Source organism: Aethalodelphis obliquidens, unplaced genomic scaffold, assembly GCF_003676395.1.
Source record: "Aethalodelphis obliquidens isolate GAN/ISIS:26980383/991018 unplaced genomic scaffold, ASM367639v1 scaffold1, whole genome shotgun sequence".
In the NCBI taxonomy this organism is placed as follows: Eukaryota; Metazoa; Chordata; class Mammalia; order Artiodactyla; family Delphinidae; genus Aethalodelphis; species Aethalodelphis obliquidens.
Genome location: NW_020837945.1, coordinates 95,804,706 through 95,829,523, shown reverse-complemented (window position 1 = coordinate 95,829,523; position 24,818 = coordinate 95,804,706). Strand labels below are relative to the sequence as shown.

At 38.7% G+C, this 24,818-nt stretch overlaps 1 protein-coding gene across 4 annotated transcripts in view; it reads left to right on the top strand.

The window, feature by feature from the left end:
• Positions 1-24,818, top strand: part of PRKCI (protein kinase C iota) — a 77,071-nt gene that overhangs the window by 9,530 nt on the left and 42,723 nt on the right. For 3 of the 4 annotated variants that reach the window (XM_027112024.1, XM_027112033.1, XM_027112043.1), the window contains exon 2: positions 5,243-5,364. In XM_027112024.1, coding sequence (XP_026967825.1) covers positions 5,243-5,364 — 122 coding nt within the window. Of the gene's footprint in view, positions 1-5,242; positions 5,365-24,818 lie in introns of those variants that run through there. The other variant, XM_027112051.1, reaches the window with a different exon arrangement.

Below are 24,818 nucleotides of genomic sequence, written 5' to 3'. Positions count from 1 at the left end.
GTGGATGTACAAATATCTTTTGGATTCCCTGTTTTCAGTTCTTTTGGATATATGTACCCAGAAGTGGAATTGCTGGATCATATGGAAATACTATTTTTAATTTTTTTGAGGAGCATCCATACTGTTTTCTATAGCTGCTGCACCATTTTTCATTCCCACCAACAGAGCACAAGGTGCTAATTTCTCCACATCTTCGATTATACTCGTTCTGTTTTTTTCATAGTAGCCATCCTAATGGATGTAAGGTGACCTTTCATTATGTTTTTCTCTTATTGGCGTATAGTTCATTTACAATGTTGTGTTAATTTCTGCTGTATCATTATAGTTTTGATTTACATTTCTCTAATAATTAGTGACGATAAACATCTTTTTTTTTTTTAACGTCTTTATTGGAGTATAATTGCTTGACAATGGTGTGTTAGTTTCTGCTTTACAACAAAGTGAATCAGTTATACATATACATCTATCCCCATATCTCTTCCCTCTTGCATTTCCCTGAACATCTTTTTGCTAAGCTTGTTGGCCATTTGTATATCCTCTTTGGAGAAGTGTCTGTTCAAGTCCTTTGACTGTTTTTAAGTTTCAAGTTATTTGTTTTTTTCTTGTCCCCTGCTTTTACATTTAATTATTAGTTGTAAATATATTGACTCTCCACTAAGAAAGAGACATTTTTGAATTTACACTTCCTTTTGCTTTCTCTACATCTTGATTTTTCTTGGTAATTTTTATATTGTAAAGGTTTATAACATTATTTCTGTTTTTTAACTCCTATTTTTTTTAAGTAATTTTAAAAAGCATTTATAATGAATTCTTATGTAAGTGTGATGCACTTGAAATGCCAAGAAGTGTGTTTAGATGCTTAGAGAAGGAAAAGTAATCTTGTGTCAGTAAAACTTCTTTTAAGGGTTCCTGTTAACTTTAGTTTTGGGGGCTGGTATGTTTTCTCCGTAAATTTTATCCCATCTGTTTTCAATCATCTAGGATTTTCTCATACTTTTTGGTCTGCTGCTGCTGCCGTTTTCGTGTTCTAAGACTTTGATAAACTTGTCATTTCAGTTTTGTCATTTCATTAGGCCCTTAGGATGAAAGATTATAGATGTTTGTTCCCTCCACCATTTTAAACCAGAAGCATCTATTTTTGTTTTGTTTTGTTTTGTTTTTCTGTGTATTTTTTAGAAGGTTGGATTATTTTTATCTAATAAGGGTGCACTTCTATTTAAAGTGTTATATGAATTAATAATGTTTTAAAATTTATTGAACAGATTTAGAGTATGCTATATGCTAGGTACTATTATAAGTATTTTAAACATGAATTCACTTAATCCATTAAATCCTTATAATATCATAGGAGATAATATTATTCTCATTTTATAGATGAGGAAATTGAACCAACAGAGAAGTTAAATAAATCACCTAAGGTTATACAGCTGGTAAGTGATGGAACCTGGATTCAAACCCAAGCATACTGGCTTTAGCTCTCATGGTCTTAACCATTATACTATGGCTGCCTCGTATATGTCACTCATCCATTGTGGAATGCTTTTTTTTTTTTTTTTTTTTCATGGTACGCGGGCCTCTCACTGCTGTGGCTGCTCCCGTTGCGGAGCACAGGCTCTGGACGCGCAGGCTCAGCGGCCATGGCTCACGGGCCTAGCCGCTCCGCAGCATGTGGGATCTTCCCAGACCGGGGCACGAACCCGTGTCCCCTGCATCGGCAGGCGGACTCTCAACCACTGCGCCACCAGGGAAGCCCTGGAATGCTTTTTATTTTACATTTCCTCATGCTTTTTTTAGAGACCAACATATGACACCTCCATGCACTCAACATATATTAATTGAACATCCTTTCTGAGCCAGACGCTGCTTCAGATATTGGTGATGCAGCAGTGAGCAAAACAAAATGCCCGCTCGCATGTTTACTTGGGGGAGACAGACTGTAAAATATGTATAATTTATATATGCTGGCAACGTATTTTCTCTGAAGAATAAAAAACAATTAACTAGCTTCATACACTAAAGTAGACCCATTTAATCTCGGAAACAAGGGTTACAGTTTTTATTAGCCAAACTTTTTTTTTTTAATTTATTTATTTTTATTTTTTGTCTGCATTGGGTCTTTGTTGCTGTGCACGGGCTTTCTCTAGTTGTGGCGAGCAGGGGCTACCCTTTGTTGTGGTGGCTTCTCTTTTTGCGGAGCCTGGGTTCTAGGCACGTGGGCTTCAGTAGTTGTGGCTAGCGGGCTTCAGTAGTTGTGGCTCATGGGCTCAGTAGCTGTGGCACATGGGCTCAGTTGCTCCGTGGCACGTAGGATCTTCGCGGACCAAGGATCGAACTTGTGTCCCCTGCATTGGTAGGCGGATTCTTATCCACTGCACCACCAGGGAAGTCCCTAGCCAAACTCTTAAAAGTGAAATTGACTGACTGTATCCATTATGCTTTTGTCACAAAATAACATCTAATGATAGCTGTGCGTTGGGTGGATGCTGCTGTGGGAGGTGGTGTTGCAGATTAGCATGCAGGTGGCTTTTCAGGAGTGCTTTTGGGGTTGACAGCTATGGAAGAGAAGGGGAGAAGCAAGCTTAGGTAGGAAAAAATCAAGATGCCCTGAAGTCCCTACAGAAGTCTTAGTTGACCCTCCAGGGAGTTCTGAAGATGAGTTGACACTTCAGAGCTTTCCCGAGTCACGTCTGGGACCTTTATACCCCCATATTGAATTGGCTGTTGGTTGTGGGCTGACCAGGAAGGGGATTTGACCATAGGCGAGCAGTCACATCTCTGAAGGAGGCTGAAGACTGGGGATGTCTACCGGTAGCACTCCCGGTAGCTGGGATGACAAATGCTCCATTGCTAATGGGGGATTCTGGAGGTGGGGTGGAGAGCCGGCAGGTCAGATCACAGCATCCACCACGAGTGTCATTAGGAGATGTGGATTTGAATTTGCATTCTGTTTTCTAACTGTGAGACTCCGGCAAATATTCCCCTGTGCTAAGCTTTTTAAATCTGTAAAACAGGATTAGTAGGTCTAGTTTGACAGTTATTATGAAGATCATATAAGATGTTTGTTCAAACATCTGAAACATGCTAAATATTCTGCACATGTTTATAGGCTAAGGAAACATAAACAGTGATATTTCCTTGTCAAGAGTGCACTTTTTAGAAGTTGGGTTTCTCCTGGAAAATACTACTTCTACATTCAGTTAAGAAATATTTGAGTCCCTATTATATAAATAGTTATGTGAATATATTAAAAAGTCAAGAATTTTTATCTTCCAGCTGTTTATAATCTAGCTAAGGATGTGTATATATAATTAGTTGAATAACAAAGATTGGAACATAAGATACATGTTGGACAGGTTTAGAAGTATAGACCATCAGGCTTATGTGGTTGAAAAAGCTTTAATGGAAGTTGATATTGAAGAAAAAAGTTGATGTTGAAGAAAGAAGGTTGATGTTAAAGAAAGATCCCCACCTCCCTCCTTAAACTGAGGACAGGTCAGGATTAAAACTTAGATCATCAAGGTCTTATGTGTGGTGGTTTGAGTAAACAGATGTCTGTAATAAAGAGTTTGTATCGGGAATGGTGCGATCACGTTGAGAATAGAAATTGGAACAAGCTTGGAACAAGCTTATCAAGAGTCTTAAATACCACAGAGAGAGTTGGAATTACAGATTTAGGAGACCCTTACATAGAGATAATAGTTAAAACATTGAATGTGAATTAGGTTTCAGAAAGAGAGAGACAATGAATGAGAGAGGTTGTGAAGAATGTCTTGTGATTGGAGATAGAGGAGACTTAATAAGTGTTCAGAATAGTAGAAAGGGAGCCAGGGAAGCAGACTGTTATGAAAGCTAAGGCAAGAGGGTTCCAAGAGGCAGGGGTAGGAAACCATGAGATGCTTAGAGAGAATGATTATCAAGAAAAGGCCATTCAGTTTCTATGTGTGGCTTTCTGCTTAAAGCCCCTAAAGACTGCAGTTTTAACTTTTTTGCACATGTCTAAAATTTTTAATACCTTATTTCTTACTCTGTGTTCTGCGTTCCAACTACACATGTGTGCTTGCACAGTCCCTAACACAGTGTCATTTCCTTCCTTTCTTCAACAAATATTTATTGAATACCCATTCTGTGCTAGACACCGCATTGGCCACTAAGAATATAATGAACAAAATTCCTATTTTAATCAAGCTTACATTCTAGCCGGGGTAGATGGTAGACTATAAACATCGATTTATCTGTCCAGTGATAGAAGAGGTAGGTCAGAGGGGCAGCTAGGGCCATTCACACAGGGCCTTGTAGACCCTGCTAGAGACTTTGGATTTCCCTTTACTTTGGGGAAAGACATTTGGAGACAAAGGAAAGACATGAACTACATTAATTTTGTAAAACCCTTATGACAGAGGTCACTATATGTGTGTTAAATTAAGAGTCATTCGGTCTGTTTGACTTACCTTTGAAAGGATGACTGTGGCTGGCTACGACATGGAGATTAGATCACAGGGAGCCTTCTTATGGGTCCCTGGAGGAAAACCCAGGCTTCTGTTCTAAAACATTTTGTTATGTTTTTAAGTCTCATTGTGAATAGCTGCTAGGTGGATTTATTTAAGTACTATGACTTATCCAACAGTAATATAAAAATAAACACATGTTTATGTCAATTCCTTCATTTTTTTTTGGTGTCTACCTTAAAATATGAATCCTATTTTAAAACGAATTTTGGCAAATGAGTTGTTAATCTGGGTGATTAATCCATGGAAGTCAGGGCTGAGGAAGAGGACATGACAGACCTTTGTCAAATTTTTGAAGGGCCATCTCTTGGATGAAGGTAAACTTTTGGGGGAGGGGAGATCTAGGACTAGAGATTGAAAGAGATTTCAGTTAAGTATAATGCAGAGTTTGTCAGTAATAGAGCTGTTTGCGGAGTGAAATGCCTCACAAAAGAGTGAGCTTCTGATAACTAACATTAAAGCAAAAGTGGAACTACTATCTGTTAGAGCAGTTAGGGTGGGCTTCCTGAATGAGGAGGGGATTTTGAATTAAGGTTTCTCACAAAATCACTATTTTAATCTTTAAGCATTATTCAATGTTGGTATTTTATTTTTTACAGAGATAGTTTACTGGAAGCGGCACAGGCTGGTGCACACACAAAATAACTGAAGTCCATCAAATGGTCAGGCATTCAGTAATATGTAGAGCATTATTAGTCATAGTCATTGTCTAACTTAAAACTTCTTTTCTTTTTCAGGGATATCATGATAACACATTTTGAACCTTCAATCTCCTTTGAGGGCCTTTGTAATGAGGTTCGAGACATGTGTTCTTTTGACACCGAACAGCTTTTCACCATGAAATGGATAGATGAAGAAGGTGAGTGAATAAAGAGACGGCTGTCTGTGTGAGCATTTGATTTAAGATACCATTTTGTAATTTTTTTAAACAATAAAGCTATATTTAATTTCAACCAATCAAAATTTTGTAGCTTTGGGCTTCCCTGGTGGCGCAATGGTTGAGAGTCCGCCTGCCGATGCAGGGGACACGGGTTCGTGCCCTGGTCCGGGAAGATCCCACATGCCGCTGAGCGGCTGGGCCCATGAGCCATGGCTGCTGAGCCCGCGCGTCCGGAGCCTGTGCTCCGCACCGGGAGAGGTCACAACAGTGAGAGTCCCGCGTACCACCAAAAAAAAAAAAAAAAAAAAAATTTGTAGCTTTTAGAATCTATTGCTCAAGACTGCACGTAAGCAACTTAAATGCAAAGTATACTGGTAGTGCTTAAGGGAAGCAGACTGTGCACTTTTTTGTTTTTTGCTCTCCTTCTATTTGATATTTTTTTATTAGTTATCTATTTTATACATATTAGTGTATATATATCAATCCCAGTCTCCCATTTCATCCCCCCCCAACCCGCTTTCCCCCCTTGGTGTCCATATGTTTGTTCTCTACATCTGTGTCTCTATTTCTGCCCTGCAAACCAGTTCATCTGTACCATTTTTCTAGATTCCACATATATGCGTTAATATACGATATTTGTTTTTCTCTTTCTGACTTACTTCACTCTGTATGACAGTCTCTAGGTCCATCCACGTCTCTACAAATGACCCAATTTCATTCCATTTTATGGCTGAGTAATATTCCATTGTATATATGTACCACATCTTCTTTATCCATTCGTCTGTCGATGGGCATTTAGGTTGCTTCCATGACCTGGCTATTGTAAATAGTGCTGCAATGAACATTGTGGTACATGTGTCTTCTTGAATTATGTTTTTTTATGAGTATATGCCCAGTAGTGGGATTGCTGGGTGATATGGTAACTCTATTTTTAGTTTTTTAAGGACCCTCCGTACTGTTCTCCATAGTGGCTGTATCAATTTACATTCCCACCAAAAGTGCAAGAGGATTCCTTTTTCTCCACATCCTCTCCAGCTTTTGTTGTTTGTAGATTTTCTGATGATGCCCATTCTAACTGGTGTGAGGTGATACCTCATTGTAGTTTTTATCTGCATTTCTCTAATAATTAGTGATGTTGAGCAGCTTTTCATGTGCCTCTTGGCCATCTGTATGTCTTCTTTGGAGAAATGTCTATTTAGGTCTTCTGCCCATTTTTGGATTGGGTTGCTTGTTTTTTTAATATTGAGCTGTATGAGCTGTATATATATTTTGGAGATTAATCCATTGTCCATTGATTCATTTGCAAATATTTTCTCCCATTCTGAGAGTTGTCTTTTCGTCTTGTTTATAGTTTCCTTTGCTGTGCAAAGCTTTTAAGTTTCATTAGGTCCCATTTGTTTATTTTTGTTTTTATTTCCATTACTCTAGGAGGTGGATCAAAAAAGATCTTGCTGTGATTTATGTCAAAGAGTGTTCTTCCTATGTTTTCCTCTAAGAGTTTTATACTGTCCGGTCTTACATTTAGGTCTTTAAACTATTTGAGTTCATTTTAGTGTATGCTGTTAGGGAGTGTTCTAATTTCATTCTTTTACATGTAGCTGCCCAGTGTTCCCAACACCACTTATTGAAGAGGCTGTCTTTTCTCCATTGCATATCCTTGCCTTCTTTGTCATAGATTAGTTGACCATAAGTGCATGGGTTTATTTCTGGGTTTTCTATTCTGTTCCTTTGATCTATATTTCTGTTTTTGTGCCAGTACCATATTGTCTTGATTACTGTAGCTTTGTAGTATAGTCTGAAGTCAGGGAGTCTGATTCCTCCAGCTCTGTTTTTTTCCCTCAAGATTACATTGGGTATTCGGGGTCTTTTGTGTCTTCATACAAATTTTAAGATTTTTTGTTCTATGTCTGTAAAAAAATGCCACTAGGGATTGCATTGAATCTGTAGATTTCTTTGGGTAGTATAGTCATTTTCACAATGTTGATTCTTCCAATCCAAGAACATGGTATATCTCTCCATCAGTTTGTGTCATCTTTGATTTCTTTCATCAGTGTCTTATAGTTTTCTGAGTACAAGTCTTTTACCTCCTTAGGTAGGTTTATTCCTAGGCATTTTATTCTTTTTGTTGCAATGGTGAATGGGATTGTTTCCTTAATTTCTCTTTCTGATCTTTCATTGTTAGTGTATAGGAATGCAAGAGATTTCTGTGCATTAATTTTATGTTATGCAACTTTACCAAATTCATTGATTAGCTCTAGTAGTTTTCTGGTGGCATCTTTAGGATTCTCTATGTATAGTATCATGTCATCTGCAAGCAGTGACAGTTTTACTTCTTTTCCAGTTTGGATTCCTTTTATTTCTTTTTCTCCTCTGATTGCCATGGCTAGGACTTCCAAAACTATGTTGAATAATAGTGGCAAGAGTGGATATCCTTGTCTTGTTCCTGATCTTAGAGGAAACACTTTCAGTTTTTCACTATTGTCAATGATGTTTCCTGTGGGTTTGTCATATATGGCCTTTATTATGTTGAGGCAGGTTCCCTCTGTGCCCACTTTCTGGAGGGCTTTTATCATAAATGGGTGTTGAATTTTGTCAAAAGCTTTTGATTTAAGGTACCATTTTGTCTTTTTTTTTAAATTAATTAATTAATTTATTTTTGGCTGCATTGGGCCTTTGTTGCTGCACGCAGGCTTTCTCTAGTTGAGGTGAGCGGGGGCTACGCTTTGTTGTGGTGCGCAGGCTTCTCATTGCAGTGGCTTCTCTCGTTGCAGAGCACAGGCTCTAGGCATGCGGGCTTCAGTAGTTCTGGTACGTGGGCTCAGTAGTTGTGGCTCGCGGGCTCTAGAGTGCAGGCTCAGTAGTTGTGGCACAGGTTGCTCCATGGCATGTGGGATCTTCCTGGACTAGGGCTCGAACCTGTGCCCCCTGCATTGGCAGGCGGATTCTCCACCACTGTGCCACCAGGGAAGCCCTGTTTTTAAAACGTAATAAAAGTCCTAATTAACTTAAGGAGGGAATGGTATATTAGAAATTTGATGCCATTCTTATTTTCCTTCAGGTATTTGAGTATCAAAGAGTACAACTTTGTTTTGCCCTTTTTACCCTTAAATATAGTGCAATTAATGTGACTTTTTTCCAGCAATAAGGTAAACATCTCATTAAATAGTGTTACATTTTAGTTTAATTTTGAATATATGTTGCCTTATATTTTAAGAGATTACTTTCAATAATTTGACAGTACTTTACAGCAAATATCTTTAAAGAAAATGTTTCAGAGAAAGTGTAAAAGTGATTGTGACAACCATTACTTCAAAGGTGGTGGCAAAAACTTGATTCAGAAAACATTTATTGAATATGTGTGTGTTGAGGATAGATACTTTTTATCCTCAAACTCCACAGGGAGATGGACATGTGAAGAACAAATGTGACAGTTGAACCTAAATGCATAGGGGCCTCAGAATACAAAAGAAGGAGGAGCATCCGCATATGCCTGAAATATTTGCAAAGTTTGAACTAACCGTATAACAGAGTAAAAGTTTTTGAAGTGGAGTAGGTGAGGGGAGAACCAGAAAGAAAGAATAATATATAAAAAGGCACAGAGGTATGAAGAACATGGTGTGTGGGGAAGAGCAGTAATTCACTAAATTGAAAGTATGGGGAGGCCTCGTTCTGGCGGTCCCATACTGAACTGGAGTTGGTAGAGGTGAGCCTGGTCTCAAAATGGAGGTAAACCCACCCCCAGGTCACTCCCAGCCTGCTGCCACCAGGAGGAGGGCCATGATCCAAAGGAACCAGCGCTGTTGAGAAAACTGTTTATTGGAGGTCTGAACTTTGAAACTACAGATTACAGTTTAAGAGAACATTTTGAGAAATGGGGCACACTTATGGATTGTGCAGTGATGAGAGACCGCCAAACAAAACTTCCCAGGACCTCTAGTTTTGTGACTTACTCTAGCGTTGAAGAGGTGGATGCAGCAGTGAGTGCAGGACCACCGAGGTTGATGGGTGTTTGGTGGAACCAAAGAGAGCTGTTTCTAGAGAGGATTCTGTAAAGCCTGCTGCCCTTCCGAAAGTGAAGGAACTTTTTGTTGGTGGTATTAAAGAAGATACAGAAGAATATGAGAGACTACTTTGAAAAGTATGGCAGGATTGAAACCATAGAAGTTGGTCTTTCAACCATGGAAGACAGGCAGAGTGGAGAAAAGAGGATTTGCTTTTGTAGCTTTTGATGATCATGATACAGTTGATAAAATTGTTGTTCAGAAATACCACACAATTAACGGGCATAACTGTGAAGTGAAAAAGGTGTAACTCATAGTTCTTTCTCTCTAAATAGCTATTAAGTGTCCTGATTTTCTGGGGAAACTATAAAACTGTAGCCTTTGCCTCATTCAAGTAAAGGTTAAACTTTTCATTAAGGTCTGTTGATTCCCATGTGATCCTTTTTACAATGGTGAATTCTGATACCAGTCTTTTCTTAATTTTAGGCTTACAGAGCCAGTAGTAATTATTTTTGAGTTCCTTGCAATTATTTTTCAGTTGTAATTTTTCATCTTTATTTTTAGCCATGTAGGCATTGGGGCATGCTTACATGGAGAAGAAATTTTCTCTAGGATCAGTGGAAGACAGGACTATAATTTGATTTCTCTGGTTTATGAGAAACATTGTTCTAGAAGCTAAACATTTAATTGTGGGATTTTATATCAGAGCAAATAAAGATCATACTTCATTTCTTTACACAGATTTATGACAACCATTCTTCTTTGTGTTCAAAACTAGTTTTACTGATTTGTTTTGATGTGCATGTGGAAAAACTGGTTTGCTTAATCTAACTAAACATTTTAGAATGAATAGTGTTTTGTAACAATCATATGCTGGTTCTCATATGCAGTGAGAGTGTGGGGCAGGGCATGATAAATGTGAGTTTTTAGTTCCCTATATAAGAGTGATTGTTTTTCCTTAAGGATGTGCTTTAAAAATATTACATCTAATATTGAGTATTTTCTAAATTTCTAATTCTATAAATTCTAATTTATTCAGGGTCTGAATACCCGGTTTAAATTTAACTGTGTCGCTTCTCTTTTACTAGACACTAGTAATTTCTGTCACTAGCCTTTGGGTATTTTGTTTCTTGTTAAAGTTTTTCTTGAGAATAATGCATGCTTTTTAACAAAAATATTGATTTTTTTGAAGGAAAAAGTGTCTCTGGAGATCTTCAGACCCCCAGAAATAGCTGCTATGAATGAATTTATGGTATCTCTTTCTGTGAATATACAACTAGAAGGGATAGGGTAACAATTTTTTTCTGTCTTACAAATAGACTAATATTATACAAGCTGTTATTTAACCTGTTTTTTCCCTTACCATCTTGTAGATAGCTTGTCATATCCGTGGTGTTTTTTTTTTTTTTGGCCACGCCATGTGGCTTGTGGGATCTTAGTTCCCTGACCAGGGATTGAACCCAGGCCCTCAGCAGTGAGAGCGCGGAGTCCTAACCACTGGACCACCAGGATATTCCCCATATCAGTGCATGTAGATTTATCTCTTTCCTCTTAAAGGCTATGTAATATTATATAACAATGTTGTACCATAACTTATTTAATTAATCCCCTTTTGATAGATATTTGGATAGTTTGCAGTTTGTCAAAAATACTGGTGCAGGGAATATCTTTGTGCATGTATTTTGGGGACACTTGTACTATATTATTTGCAAATTCCCTGCAATGGAATGTGTCCTTGTTGATAGGTGGTACCAAATAGACCTCCAAAAATATTGTACCCCTTGTTATACTTTTACCAATAGCATTTGTGAATTCCTTTTTTTTTTTACACCCTGTAAAGGACTATGTGAGGGAAACAGTTGAAAATGTAGGTGACTTGCAGAGTGGGAGAGGGTATTATTTGGATATAGTACTTTAATTCATGTCTTGTTGACTCTAGTAGGTGAGTTTCATGGAAATTTCAAATGAGTATAAACTTCCTTTGACATAAAGAGCATGGAGTGTTTCTGGATTCTGGGAGGTTAAGCTTCTTCCTGACTTGCATTATAAATCTGATTTGATCATGGGGGGAAACATAGAGTGCCAAGATGCAACAAAACCATACTTAGGATGGCAAGAAACATATTTCTCTGATGTGATGTTTTCCAAACATCTTCAGTCTGGTGTAATTTTAGCTGGTATGTTAAGAACTAAAATAGTAAATCATTCTTCATACTTTTTTTTAATCCCCAGCACTATGCACTGATAGCGGTAATCGTGTCAGAAAAAACAGTGAGTGAAAACTTTTGGACTGAATGTATATTCAGTGTAACTTCAGTTATTTAGATAGCAGTGTTGTGGCTCCAAACCTGAAAATTCAAAAATGAAAATCAACATCAATAAGAAAGAAAATCCGAGTACCTCTGAGCAGATCTTGTTTTGTAACTGGTATTTTCCTTCTGCTTGGAGAACTTCCTTTAACATTTCTGTAGTGGAGGTTTGCTGGTAATGAATTGTTTTAGCTTTTCCGTATCTTTACTTCTCCTCTAAAAATAGCTTTACTGAGGTATAATTAACATACAATAAACTGTGCATATTGTAAGTATACTATTTGATGAAGTTTGACACCCAGGAAACCATCACCACAAGCAAGGTAGAGAACATATCTATTACCCCTTAATGTTTCCGTCTGCTTTGCAATTCCTCACTCCTGCTCCTCTATTCCAGGCAACTACTGATCTGCTTTCTGTCCCTATAGGTTAGTTTGCATTTTTGGTCTGGCTTCTTTCACTCAGCATAATTATTGATACATGTTTTGTGTGTATCAGTAGTTCTTTTTTTTTTTTTTTTTTTTTTTTTTGCTGAGTGGTATTCCATCATGTGGATGTACCACAATTTGTTTATCTGTTCATCTGTTGATGGACATTGAGTTTGTTTCTAGTTTGGGGCTATTATAAATAAAGGTGCTGTGGCAATCGCATACAAGTCTTTGTATCAATATATATTTCCTTTTGTCTTGGGTAAATACTTAGAGGTGGAATGGCTGGATCATATGGTAGGTATATATGCTTTTTTTTTTTTAGTGAAACAGGAAAAGAAAAATTTGAGGAGGTGAGATGGGGTACTGCACTCCAGGCATGTTCTCAGGCAGATGGTTTTTAGAAAGGAGTTTATATGGAAGTTGAGAAAATGGATACCTTTAAAAAACTATGCCTGGTAGTCCCTGGAAAGTCTTCCTGTACTCCCAGCGGGTAGAGGACCCCACGAGAAGATAGCTAACTTTAAGAAGTCCCCAAGCACTTCTCTTAGCTCTGGCCTCTGCCCCAGCACCATGCCCCAGACATTCTACCTAGTAAATTCTGGCTGCTACCATTTATATATCAGGCTGTGGTGATGCCTGAAATGCAAAAGGATCAGACTGGGGCCCACCTGGGAGAAACGCCTTGCAGTGGTGAGGTGGGGATTTGTTGAGAGGTGAAGCAAGAGAGACCATAGGAGTCCAGCAGGGCACCAGGGCTCTCAGACATGCTGTCAAACATGCTCTGGTCTCTGCGAAGTTCTGTCCTTCTTGTTGGCAACCCCGTCTCCAATTGCATTGTCTTCCTTCCCTCTGTAAGAGCCAACTACTACCATAGAATAAGTTTATAGTCTAAACTGTCTTCGCACTCCTATCCCTCAACCCCTAAGCAACCACTAATCTGTCACTTTTTATATGTATACATGACAAAGTATAGTGTTTTTATGTGCTTTTATTTATTTTATTTTAGTTTTTTGGCCATGCTATGTGGGTTGAGGGATTTTAGTTCCCTGACCAGGGATTGAACCCTGGGCCCACTGCAGTGAAAGCACTGAGTCCTAACCACTGGACTGCTAGGGAATTCCCTTTATGTGCTTTTAAATTTATATCAGTGGCATTATTCAGCACATATTTTGAAACTTCCCATTTCTTTTTTTTTTTTTTTTTTACTGGGCCTTATGTAGATGGAGAACTAGTATATTCCTTTTTTAAAATTCTTTTTTAAAAAAATTGTCATAAACCATACATAACACAAAATTTTACCATTTTAACCTTTTTTTAAAAAAAATATTTATTTATTTGCTGTGTGCAGTCTTAGTTGCGGCAGGCAGGCTCCATAGTTGTGGCTCATGGGCTCCTTAGTTATGGCTTGTGGGCTGCTTAGTTGTGGCACGTGGGCTTCTTAGTTGCAGCATGCGAACTCTTAGTTGTGGCATGCATGCGGGATCTGGTTCCCCAACAAGGGATCAAACCCAGGCCCCCTGCATTGGGAATGCAGAATCTTATCCACTGTGCCACCAGGGAAGTCCCCATTTTAACTTTTTTAAAGTGTACAATTCAGTGACATTTAAGCACATTCAGAACGTCATGCAACCATCCTCACTACTTTTTATCATCTCAAACAAAAACTTTTTGTTTTTTATCATCTCAAACAAAAACTCTATACCCATCAAACAATAACTCCCCTCCTCCAGCTCCTCCAGCTCCATTCCCACTCCTCCAGCTCCTCGTGACCTCACTTACACTTTCTCTCTCTATGAATTTGCCTTTCTGTCTCTATGAATTTGCCTCTAGGTCACCTTTGTTTTTTTGCTTTTTTTTTTTTTTGGTTTGTTTTTGGTTTTGGTTTTTTTTGGCCACACGGCATGGCTTGTGGGATCTTAGTTCCCCAACCGGGGATTGAAATCAGGCCCAGGGCAATGAGAGCATGGAGTTCTAACCACTGGACTGCCAGGGAATTCCTGAGGTCATCTTTGTTTTTGAAAGATAATTTTGCTGGGTAAATAATTATAGGTTGATAATTTTTTTTCATTCAGTACACTGTTTTGTACTGCATTGTTTCTGATGCAGAATCTGCTGTCATCTTTACCTTTGTTTCTCTTATGTAGTGTGTCTCTTTGGCTGCTTTTAAGATTTTTCTCTTTATCACTGGATGAAGCAATTTGATAATGATGGACCTTATTTCAGTTTTCTTCATGTTTCTTGTCTTGAGATTTGTTGGTCTACTTGGATCCGTGCGTTCATAGTTTTCATCAAATTTGGAAAAATTTTGGCCATTATCTCTTCAAATATTGTTTTCTGTCACCAGATTCCTCTTTCAGGGATTCCAGTTACATGTATATTAGGCTTCTCAAACTTGTCATAAAGCTCACTAACTCTCTGTTCTTTTATTTTTTTCCTTTTTCAGTCTTTTCCTCTGCATTTCATTTTGTATAGTTTTATAGCTATGTTTTCAAGTTCACTAATCTTTTCTCCTGCAATGTCTAATCTGCCATGAATTCCCTCTAGAGCATTTTTCACTTCAGAAATTGTAGCATTATTTCTAGACATTAAATCTGGGTCTTTTAAAATATCTTCCATGTTTACTTAACATGCTCAATACCCATAGCTTCTGCACATATTGGATATAATTATAACTCTTTTAATGTCCATGTTTACAAGTTCTTATATTGGTGTCAGTTTGGGGTCAATTTCAATTGATTGATCTTTCTCCTGTTATGGGTCATATTTTCCTGCTTCTTCACGTGCCTGCTTATAGTTGATTGGATTCTGGACATTTTGACGTTTGCCTTATTGGATGTTGAATATATTTGTATTTGTGTAGATATTTTTGAGCTTTGTTCTGGGATGCTCAAAAATAGTAACTTAAATAGCCATTTAAGTTACTTGGAAACAGTTGATCCTTCATTGCTTGATTTCCAATATCTTGAACCATTTTTTTTTCATTTATTTTGTCTAGTTTTTCTGTTGTTTTAGGAGGAGGGTTAAATCCAGTTTCTGTTAGTTTATCTTCTCCAAAAGTGGAAGTTGAGGATGAGCAGCTTGATAGGATAGCACATGCTTCTGTAACCACTGATTTCCACCTCCCAGAAAAAGGAAGCAAGAAGCCAGAAATCTATTACTATCTGTTATGGGGCCTAATATTGAAAGGATGACCACCTAAATACCATATTATTCTTGGAAAATTTTTGCAAATCTGCATTTTAAGCAATGCAACCCTTTAGGGAGTGGCTGTGACTTTCAGAAGTCTTGAACCCAGTATTCAGAGGCAGGGTGGCAGTAGGAAGGTCTTGGTGGGAGCACAGAGTGAATCTATAAATCTGTGGCAGGCTCAAAGATCAGGAAGATCTATCATCTATCTATCATCTATCAGGCAAATATTAAACATTGACAACTTTGGTTTCAGGCTGTGTTGATTCTTTCAAATGTGGGGCACTGAATTCAGCCATATGCTAAAGTACCTAATATAACTAGTGTTATATATGTGTGTCATGTTCAGCACCTTGTGAAGTTATCTCATAAATAATTGGATCTTGCATATTTACCAAATGCCTTGAGGTCCACCGCTCTAATTTCTTTGTTTTTATAGGTGAAAAGAAAATGCAAATGCATTGAAAAAAGAGCAGGCCTGCTGGTTAATATACAGATTTCATTACCTTTAAATTCGTTGAACTGAGCAGATCTCACTCTGGGTGTATGCCTTTTTTAGGATATGAATTTGGACTTTAGTAATTGAGTGGGCTTTGAAACATAGCTTTCTGTCTCATTTTTGTTTCATGATGACTCTACATGGAATGTTCTGCTTCTGAGTTATGTGTCCTGCTTTATCAGGCATTAAGCAGTTGGCCTGAAAAGGTAATACCTGAACCAAAGACATTCAGTCCAATGAAAACAAAACAGATGTGAGTATACGCAATGTCAGTGATTAACTTGACTTTCACACTTCCTTGTAGTTTTTCAAAAGCATCAATCTCTAGGTACATATTGAAAGCAGATACTTGACCTAACTTAGGTTTCAACCAAGAGCAAGCAGATGCTGGCCTGGCAAAAGGACAATATCTAGCAAAAGAGAAAAATTGATTTTTTAAAATATGGTTATTACAATACTTTTAACACTGGTTAATTCCACTCATGGCTTTCAACCAAAGTGCAATATTAAAAGCCACACCTATAATGAACTAAGCATACTATGAGTGACTTTAAATATATGCTCTTTAGCTTTGCCATTATCTTTGCAATGTAGGTAATATAGCCCTTGTTTTAACATAGGAGAAAATTGTAATGGGATCTGGAGCCTGGGAGAGAACCTGTATGTAAAGTACTGCAGGACACCTCTTTGGGAGATTTTTGATGCTCCTTTTTAAAGTCCTGACTCAGGCATTTCCTAAGAATGTAATTTATTTTATATGACATTTATCTAGGTGATATACAGCTTGTAATGTCTGGCTGTTTTTCCCTTTGCTCCAGGAGCATGTACTATCTAATTAGGTTGACATGAGTTGAGAATACAACATTTTTCTCCAGCACACAACTCCTTAAAGGCTTTTCTAGACCTTTGATATCTTGTATATGCCAGTTAAGAATTTAATATTAAGTCAATTTTTTTTTTTTTTTGCGGTACGCGGGCCTCTCACTGTTGTGGCCTCTCCTGTTGCGGAGCATAGGCTCCGGACGCGCAGGCCCAGCAGCCATGGCCCACGGGCCCAGCCGCTCCGCAGCATGTGGGATCCTCCCGGGCCGGGACATGAACCCGCGTCCCCTGCATCAGCAGGCGGACTCCCAACCACTGCGCCACCAGGGAAGTCCTAAGTCAATGTTTAAAGTTATAAAGAAAACTTCAAAAACTGCATCCATAATCCTATCATCCTGATGCAGAATTGTGTTTATTTTTCATAGAGACTTGTAATCTTTTTAATGATCTTTTCTTAATTTAGTTGTTCATTTTATATGTACTTTGAATGTTTCCTTTGTGTTGTTTTGTGTTTATTTCTGAAGTTCCTTTTTCGTTTTCCTGTTTTATTTATTTATTTATTTAGGCTGTGCCGGGTCTTAGTTGCGGCATGAGGGATCTTTAGTTGTGGCATGCAGACTTTTTTTCTTAAAGATTTATTTATTATTTATTTTTGGCTGCGTCAGGTCTTAGTTGCGGCATACGGGATCTTCTGTTGTGGTGCACAGGCTCTTCATGGTGGTGCATGGGCTTCTCTCTAGTTGTGGCATGCAGGTTTTCTCTCTCTAGTTGTGGTGCATGAGCTCCAGGGTGCGTGGGCTCTGTAGTTTGTGGCACACGGGCTCTAGTTGAGGCGTGTGAGCTCAGTAGTTGTGGCATGCAGGCTCAGTTGCCCCGCGGCATGTGGGATCTTAGTTCCCTGACCAGGGATCGAACCCGCGTCCCCTGCATTGTAAGGCAGATTCTTTACCAGTGGACCACCAGGGAAGTCCCATGCGGACTTCTTAGTTGTGGCATGTGGACTTCTTAGTTGCAGCATATGGACTCTTAGTTATGGCATGTGGGCTTCTTAGTTGCGGCATGCATGCGGGATCTAGCTCCCTGACCAGGAATTGAACCCGGACCCCCTGCACTGGGAGTACTGAGTCTTACCACTGGACCACAAGGAAAGTCCCTGAAGTTCCTTTTTGTTAAGATACTCCCAGTCCTTTACAGATAGCATTTACTCAATTTTTGTCTCATCTCTTCTTTTTTCTGCAAATAAGGAAATCAGGGGTCATCTTAAAGAAGTGGTTTACGTGAGGTTGCTCAGAAAGTGAGGTGGTTAAGGTTTGGGATTTTTTAATTCATACTACTGCAGTAAAATCATCCTAACTGCAGAAGCCACTTGAACTGTGGAAGGCATAATTGCTGGGTGTTGAATTTGGTTCAATCTTGTAAGTTTTTTTGGAAATTTTTGTAGAAATAGGCCATTAGGACATTGCAAGCAGCTAGTGAGTCTAGAGAAAATTGGATTTAGTGTTTAAATTTTTTAAAAATCAAGATGCTTATAAGGCATTCATTGGTATCATTCATGTGTGAGATATATATATAGAGAGAGAGAGAGAGAAAGAGAGAGAGAGAGAATGATATAATATTTCTCATTGTTTAGAAAACAATCTGAGGTGAGCTTAAATGTATTTGCCAGCTTGGACTCAGGTCCCTCACCTGGAAAATTAGAAATGAAGCATTCATTATATTTCAGATTCATTCTGTTCCTAGAATTCTTTGACTGTTTCAGTCTTTGGAATTAATTTAGTCAACTGGCTTGTTTTTCTTTTTTTTTAAGCTGGCTTATTTTTCTAACTGGAAGAGTAATTTGCACACTTATTGAAATGTGAAATTTTCATTATTCTTTTTTATGTTGCTTTTCTGTTTTTAAACTTTGGCCTGCACTTAAATATACTTCTATAGAAGCGAAAGTTATTTTTTAAAACCTACGTCAAAAAATAGAGTGTGGGCTTCCCTGGTGGCGCAGTGGTTGAGAGTCCACCTGCCAATGCAGGGGACATGGGTTCGTGCCCCGGTCCAGGAAGATCCCACATGCTGCGGAGCGGCTAGGCCCGTGAACCATGGCCGCTGAGCCTGCACGTCTGGAGCCTGTGCTCCGCAATGGAAGAGGCCTCAACAGTGAGAGGCCCGCGTACCGCAAAAAAAAAAAAAAAAAAAAATAGAGTGTAATTATGTGACTTACACTTTCATGTGTGTGGCAAATTGGGAGAAATTTGCATAAGTGAGAAAGTGAGTCTGTATAAAAGAATTGCTTTATTTCTTTGAGGCAAGTTAAGACAGACTTTGCTTTTGGACTGGAATATTACTTTGTTATCGAACTCACTTTTATAAAAATGCTGCACTAAATATTTTTAAATAGCTTTATTGAGATATAATTTATCATTTAAAGTGTACAATTCAGTGGTTTTTAGTATATTTGTGCAGAGAGTGTGCAGCCGTCACCACAATCAATTTTACAACATTTTCATTGCTCAAAAAAGAAACCCCATGCTCATTAGCAGTTACTCTCTATTTCCCCCAAGTTCCTTCCCCCACTGTCCCCAGACCTAGGTAACCACGTATCTAGCTCTTGTTTCTATAGATTTACCTAATCTAGACATGATATATAAAGTATTAATACTTAATCCTTTTTTAATCGTTAATAGTCCATTGTATGCATACCACATTTTATTTATCCATTCATCAATTGATAGATATTTCGGTTATTTCCACTTTGTGACTATTATGAGTAATGTTTCTATGAACATTTCGTTACAACTTTTTGTGTGGACATATGTTTTCATATCTCTTGGATATATATCTAGGAGTGGAATTGCTGGGTCATATGGTAACAAATGTTCAACTTTTTGAGGAACTACCAGACTGTTTTTCAAAGCAGCAACACCATTTTACATTCCCACTAGCAGTGTATGAGGATTCCAGTTTCTCTGCATCCTCACCAACACCTGTTATTATCAGTGTACTGAGTATTGATCTAAAAATGGTATATCTGGGACTTCCCCGGTGGCACAGTGGATAAGACTCCGCGTTCCCAATGCAGGGGGCCTGGGTTTGATCCCTGGTCAGAGAACTAGATCCCACATGCATGCCTCAACTAAGAGTTCGCGTGCCGCAACTAAGAGTTCGCATGCTGCAACTAAGGAGCCCATATGCCACAACTAAGGAGCCCTGGAGCCGCAACTAAGGAGCCTGCCTGCCACAACTAAGACCCAGTGCAACCAAATAAATATTAAATAAATAAATAAATAAAAATGCTCTATCTATGCAATCTGGTTGAATCATGTTGACCTATTTTTCAACTAGTCTCTTAAGATATCAACAACACTAAGACAAATATAAAGTCAGTATATGAGAGAACAAATAGCTTTCCTTTATAAAGGTAATACTCAGTCAGAAAGTATATTGGAAGAAAAGATTTCATCCATGTAATAACATAATTTTTTTTTAATCTAGGAATAAACTTTAAAGAAATGCATAGAAACCATATAAACAAAACTTTAAAAAAACCCCACATAAGTATACATATAGCTGATTCACTTTGTTGTACAGCAGAAACTAACACAATGTTGTAAAGCAATTATAATCCAAAAAAGATGTTTAAAAAACCAAAAAAACAATTGGGTGCCATAAATAAAACCTGAATAATGGGTTAGGGAGAGGGAACATAGAAAAAGTAAACTCCCTATAGATCAATCTGTAAAGAGCACAGTTCCCCCCCCCCCAAATTCTAATAGGATCTTTTAGAAACTGGCAATTTCATCTGGAAAAATAAATGCTCAAGAGTAAATGGGGGGACTTCCCTGGTGGTGCAGTGGTTAAAGAGTCCACCTACCAATGCAGGGGACTCAGGTTCAATCCCTGGTCCGGGAAGATCCCACATGTTGCGGAGCAACTAAGCAATCTGCCACAACTACTGAGCCTGCGCTGTACAGCCCGCGACCCACATCTACTGAGCCTGCATGCCACAACTACTGAAGCCCGCACGCCTAGAGCCCGTGATCCGCAACAAGAGAAGCCACCGCAATGAGAAGCCCACGCACCACAACGAAGAGTAGCCCCCGCTCGCTGCAACTAGTGAAAGCCTGCACAGCAATGAAGACCCAATGAGGCCAAAAATAAATAAATAAAATTTTTAAAAAAGAATAAATGGGAAAATTCTGAAAAAGGAAATGTAAAGACGGAAGACTTTTCCTAATTCTTTATATTGAAAAACATCATAATCACAGATATAGAAGTAATAACAACTGAGAAAAAATATTTGCAACATTTACAAAGGATTGCTTATCTCTAATATAAGATGATTAAGTCAAAAAGAAATAGATGAAGCATCTACTGAAAAAGGTGCAAATAGCTAATTCATAAATGACAAAAAAAGCTCAAGGATCACTAATAAAGAAACAAAGATTTTAAAATAAGATATCAGTTTTCATCTATCAGATTAGAAAATAGTTAAAATTTAATCATTACCTGTAAGGGTTAGGAAAAACACACTTGGTTGAGTGTATATGTCATAACCTTTTTGGAGTTACTATCATTCCAAATTTTGAAATAATTGTCAAAATTTTAAATGGGCACACTTTGAGCCAATCATTTCTATTTCTAGGAAATTATCATGAGAAATTACTCAAGCACAAATATTTCAGTTCAAGAATATTTACTATATTATTCACTAATAAATAAGGACTGAAGTACTGATACATGCTACAACTTAGATGAACTTGAAAACACTCTAAGCAAAAAAAATCTAGACATAAAAGACCACATATTGTGTGATTCCATTTATATGAAATGTCCAGAAAAGGCAAATCTGTAGAGACTGAAAATAATCAGTGGTTGCCTAGGTCTGACAGTGGAAGGAGAGGTTGGGGGGAAATGGGGAGTGACTGCTAATTGGAAGGGTTTTTTTTGAGGAGGGGTTATGAAAATGTTCTAAAACTGATTATGGTGGTAGTTGCACAGCTCTGTGAATATACTAACGACCACTGAACTGTACACTTCAAATGGGTAAATTGAATGCTGTGTGAATTGTATCTCAATAAAGCTGTTATTAAAAATGAGTAGATTATATCTAGCATTTTTTTAAAAATGTGAAACATTACCCCCTCAGGTAAAGCTTTTCAGAAGAGGTGGCATTTGTCCTGGGTCTTGTAAGATACACAGAATTTCAAGATTCACCTTGAAAGGTGGCAGGAAGGTGTTTGTAACATAACAAATCACCTCAAAGCCTAGTGGCTTTAAAAAAACCCACCCTTTTACTTTATAGTCTTTTTACACTTCTGTGAGTTGATTGGCTCTGCTGGTCTCACTTGAGGTCTCTCATGCAGTAGCAATTGGATGACATCCGGGTCTGGAGTCACGTGGAGGCTCACCTGGGATGCTAGCATAGTAGGTTCTCTTTCTCTCTCTCTGTAGTCTCAGGGCTTCTACTCTCAGAGGCAGCTGAACTTCTTACATGGTGACTTAGGGCTCCCAAAAGCAAAAGATGCCAGATGTTTATAAGATGGAAGCCTAGAACTGGCACAGCGCCACTCTGTGGCTTTTTCTTAGTTAATATAGTGCTAGAGCCAGTCCAACCATCCGCACCATCCATCTCCAGAACTTTCTCATCTTCCCAACTGAAACTCTTTACCCATTAATTTTACCCTATAAAGTTATTCTTTACCCAATAAATCCTCATTCTCCTCTCTCCCCCAGCAAATGGCAACCACCATTCTACCTTGTTTCTGCGAATTTTACTACTCTAGGTACCTTACTGAAGTAGAATCATACAATATTTGTCCTTTAGTAACTGACTTGTTTCACTTACCATAGTGTCTTCAAGGTTCATTCATGTTGTAGCATGTGTCAAAATTTGCTTCCTCTTTTTTTTTCTATTTTATATATACTAGTGTGTATCTGTGAATCCCACACTCCTAATGTATCCCTCACCCATCCCTTCCCCTTTGGTAACCATAAGATTGTTTTCTTTTTTTTTTTTGGCTTCGTTGGGTGTTCATTGCCACAAGCACTTTCCTTAGTTGTGGCGAACGGGGGCTGCTCATCGTTGCCGTGTGGGGGCTTCTCATTTTGGTGGCTTCTCGTTGCAGAACATGGGCTCCAGGCATGCGGGCTTCAGTAGTTGTGGCGCACAGGCTTGGTTGCTCTGCGGCATGTGGCATCCTCCCGGACCAGGGGTCGAACCCGTGTCCCCTGCATTGGCAGGTGGATTCTTAACCACTGCGCCACCAGGAAAGCCCCGTAAGATTGTTTTCTATGTCTGTGAGTCTGTCTCTGTTTTGTAAATAAATTCATTTGTATCATTTTTTTAGATTCCATAAATAAGTGATATCATATATTTGTCTTTCTCTGTCTGACTTCACTTAGTGTGATAACGTCTACGTCCATCTATGTTGCTGCAAATGACATTATTTCATTCCTTTTTGTGGCTGAGTAATATTCCTTTGTATATACATATACCACATCTTCTTTATCCATTCTTCTGTTGATGGACACATAGGTTGCTTCCATATCTTGGCTGTTGTGAATAGTGCTGCAGTGAGCACTGGGGTGCATACATCTTTTTGAATTAGAGTTTTCATCTTTTCTAGATATATGCCCAAGAGTGGGATTGCTAGATCATATGATGACGCTATTTTTAGTTTTTTGAGGAACCTCCATACTGTTTTCCATAGTGGCTGCACCAATTTACATTCCTACCAACAGTGTAGGAGGGTTCCCCTTTCTCCACACCCTCTCCAACATTTATTGTTTGTAGACTTTTTTTTTTTTTGCGGTACGCGGGCCTCTCACTGTTGTGGCCTCTCCCGTTGTGGAGCACAGGCTCCGGACGCTCAGGCCCAGCGGCCATGGCTCACGGGCTCAGCCGCTCCGCGGCATGTGGGATCCTCCTGGACCGGGGCACGAACCCATGTCCCCTGCATCGGCAGGCGGGCTCTCAACCACTGTGCCACCAGGGAAGCCCCCTACTTTTTTTTAATATATAAATTTATTTATTTATTTACTTTTGGCTGCATTGGGTCTTCATTGCTGTGTGCAGGCTTTCTCTAGTTGCAGCGAGTGGAGCCTACTTTTTGTGGTGCACGGGCTTCTCATTGGGGTGGCTTCTCTTGTTGTGGATTGTGGACTCTAGGCGTGTGGGCTTCAGTAGGTGTGGCACGCGGGCTCAGTAGTTGTGGCCCATGGGGTCTAGAGAGCTGGCTCAGTAGTTGTGGCACACAGGCTTAGTTGCTCCGCCGCATGTGGGATCTTCCCAGACCAGGGCTCAAACCCGTGTCCCCTGCATTGGCAGGTGGATTCTTAACACTGCCACCAGGGGAGTCCCTTCTGCCCATTTTTTTATTGGGTTATTTGTTTTTTTGATATTGAGTTGTATGAGCTGTTTATATACAACTTCCTTTTTAAGACTAAATAATACTTCTTTTGTATGTACAGTCATCCCTTGGTGTCCACAGTAGATTGGTACTAGAGCCTTCCAGGGATACCAAAATTTGGTTATGCTCAAATCCCTTAAATAAAATGGTGTAGTATTTGCATGTAACCTACGCATATTCTTCCATATCCTTTAAATCATCTATAGATTACCTATAATACCTAATACATTGTAAATGCTATGCAAATAGTTGCCAGTGCATGGCAAATTCTAGTTTTAGTTTTTTATGAACTTTCTGGAATTTTTTTTTCAAATATTTTTGATCCGAGGTTGATTGAATCCACAGATTCAGAACCTATAGATATGGAAGGCCAACTGTATATACCATGTTTTGTTTATCCATTCATCTGTTGTTGGACACTTGGGTTGCTTCTACCTTTTGGCTGTTGTGAATAGTGCTGCTGTGAACATGGGTGTACAAATATCTGTTGGAGTCTCTGCTTTTAGTTCTTTGGAAGTATACCCAGAAGTGGAATTACTGGATAATATGGTAATTATATGTTTTATTTTTTGAGGTTGCTGCATCGTTGTACATTCCCACCATCAATGCACAAGGGTTCCAGTTTCTCCACATCCTTGCCAACACTTGTTATTGTCTGTGAATGTTTGTGTTTTACAGAACCTTATGGGTTTGAAGTGGTATCTCATTGATTTGCATTTTCCTAATGATTAGTGGTGTTGAACCTCTTTTCATGTGCTTGTTGGCTATTTGTATATCTTCTTTGG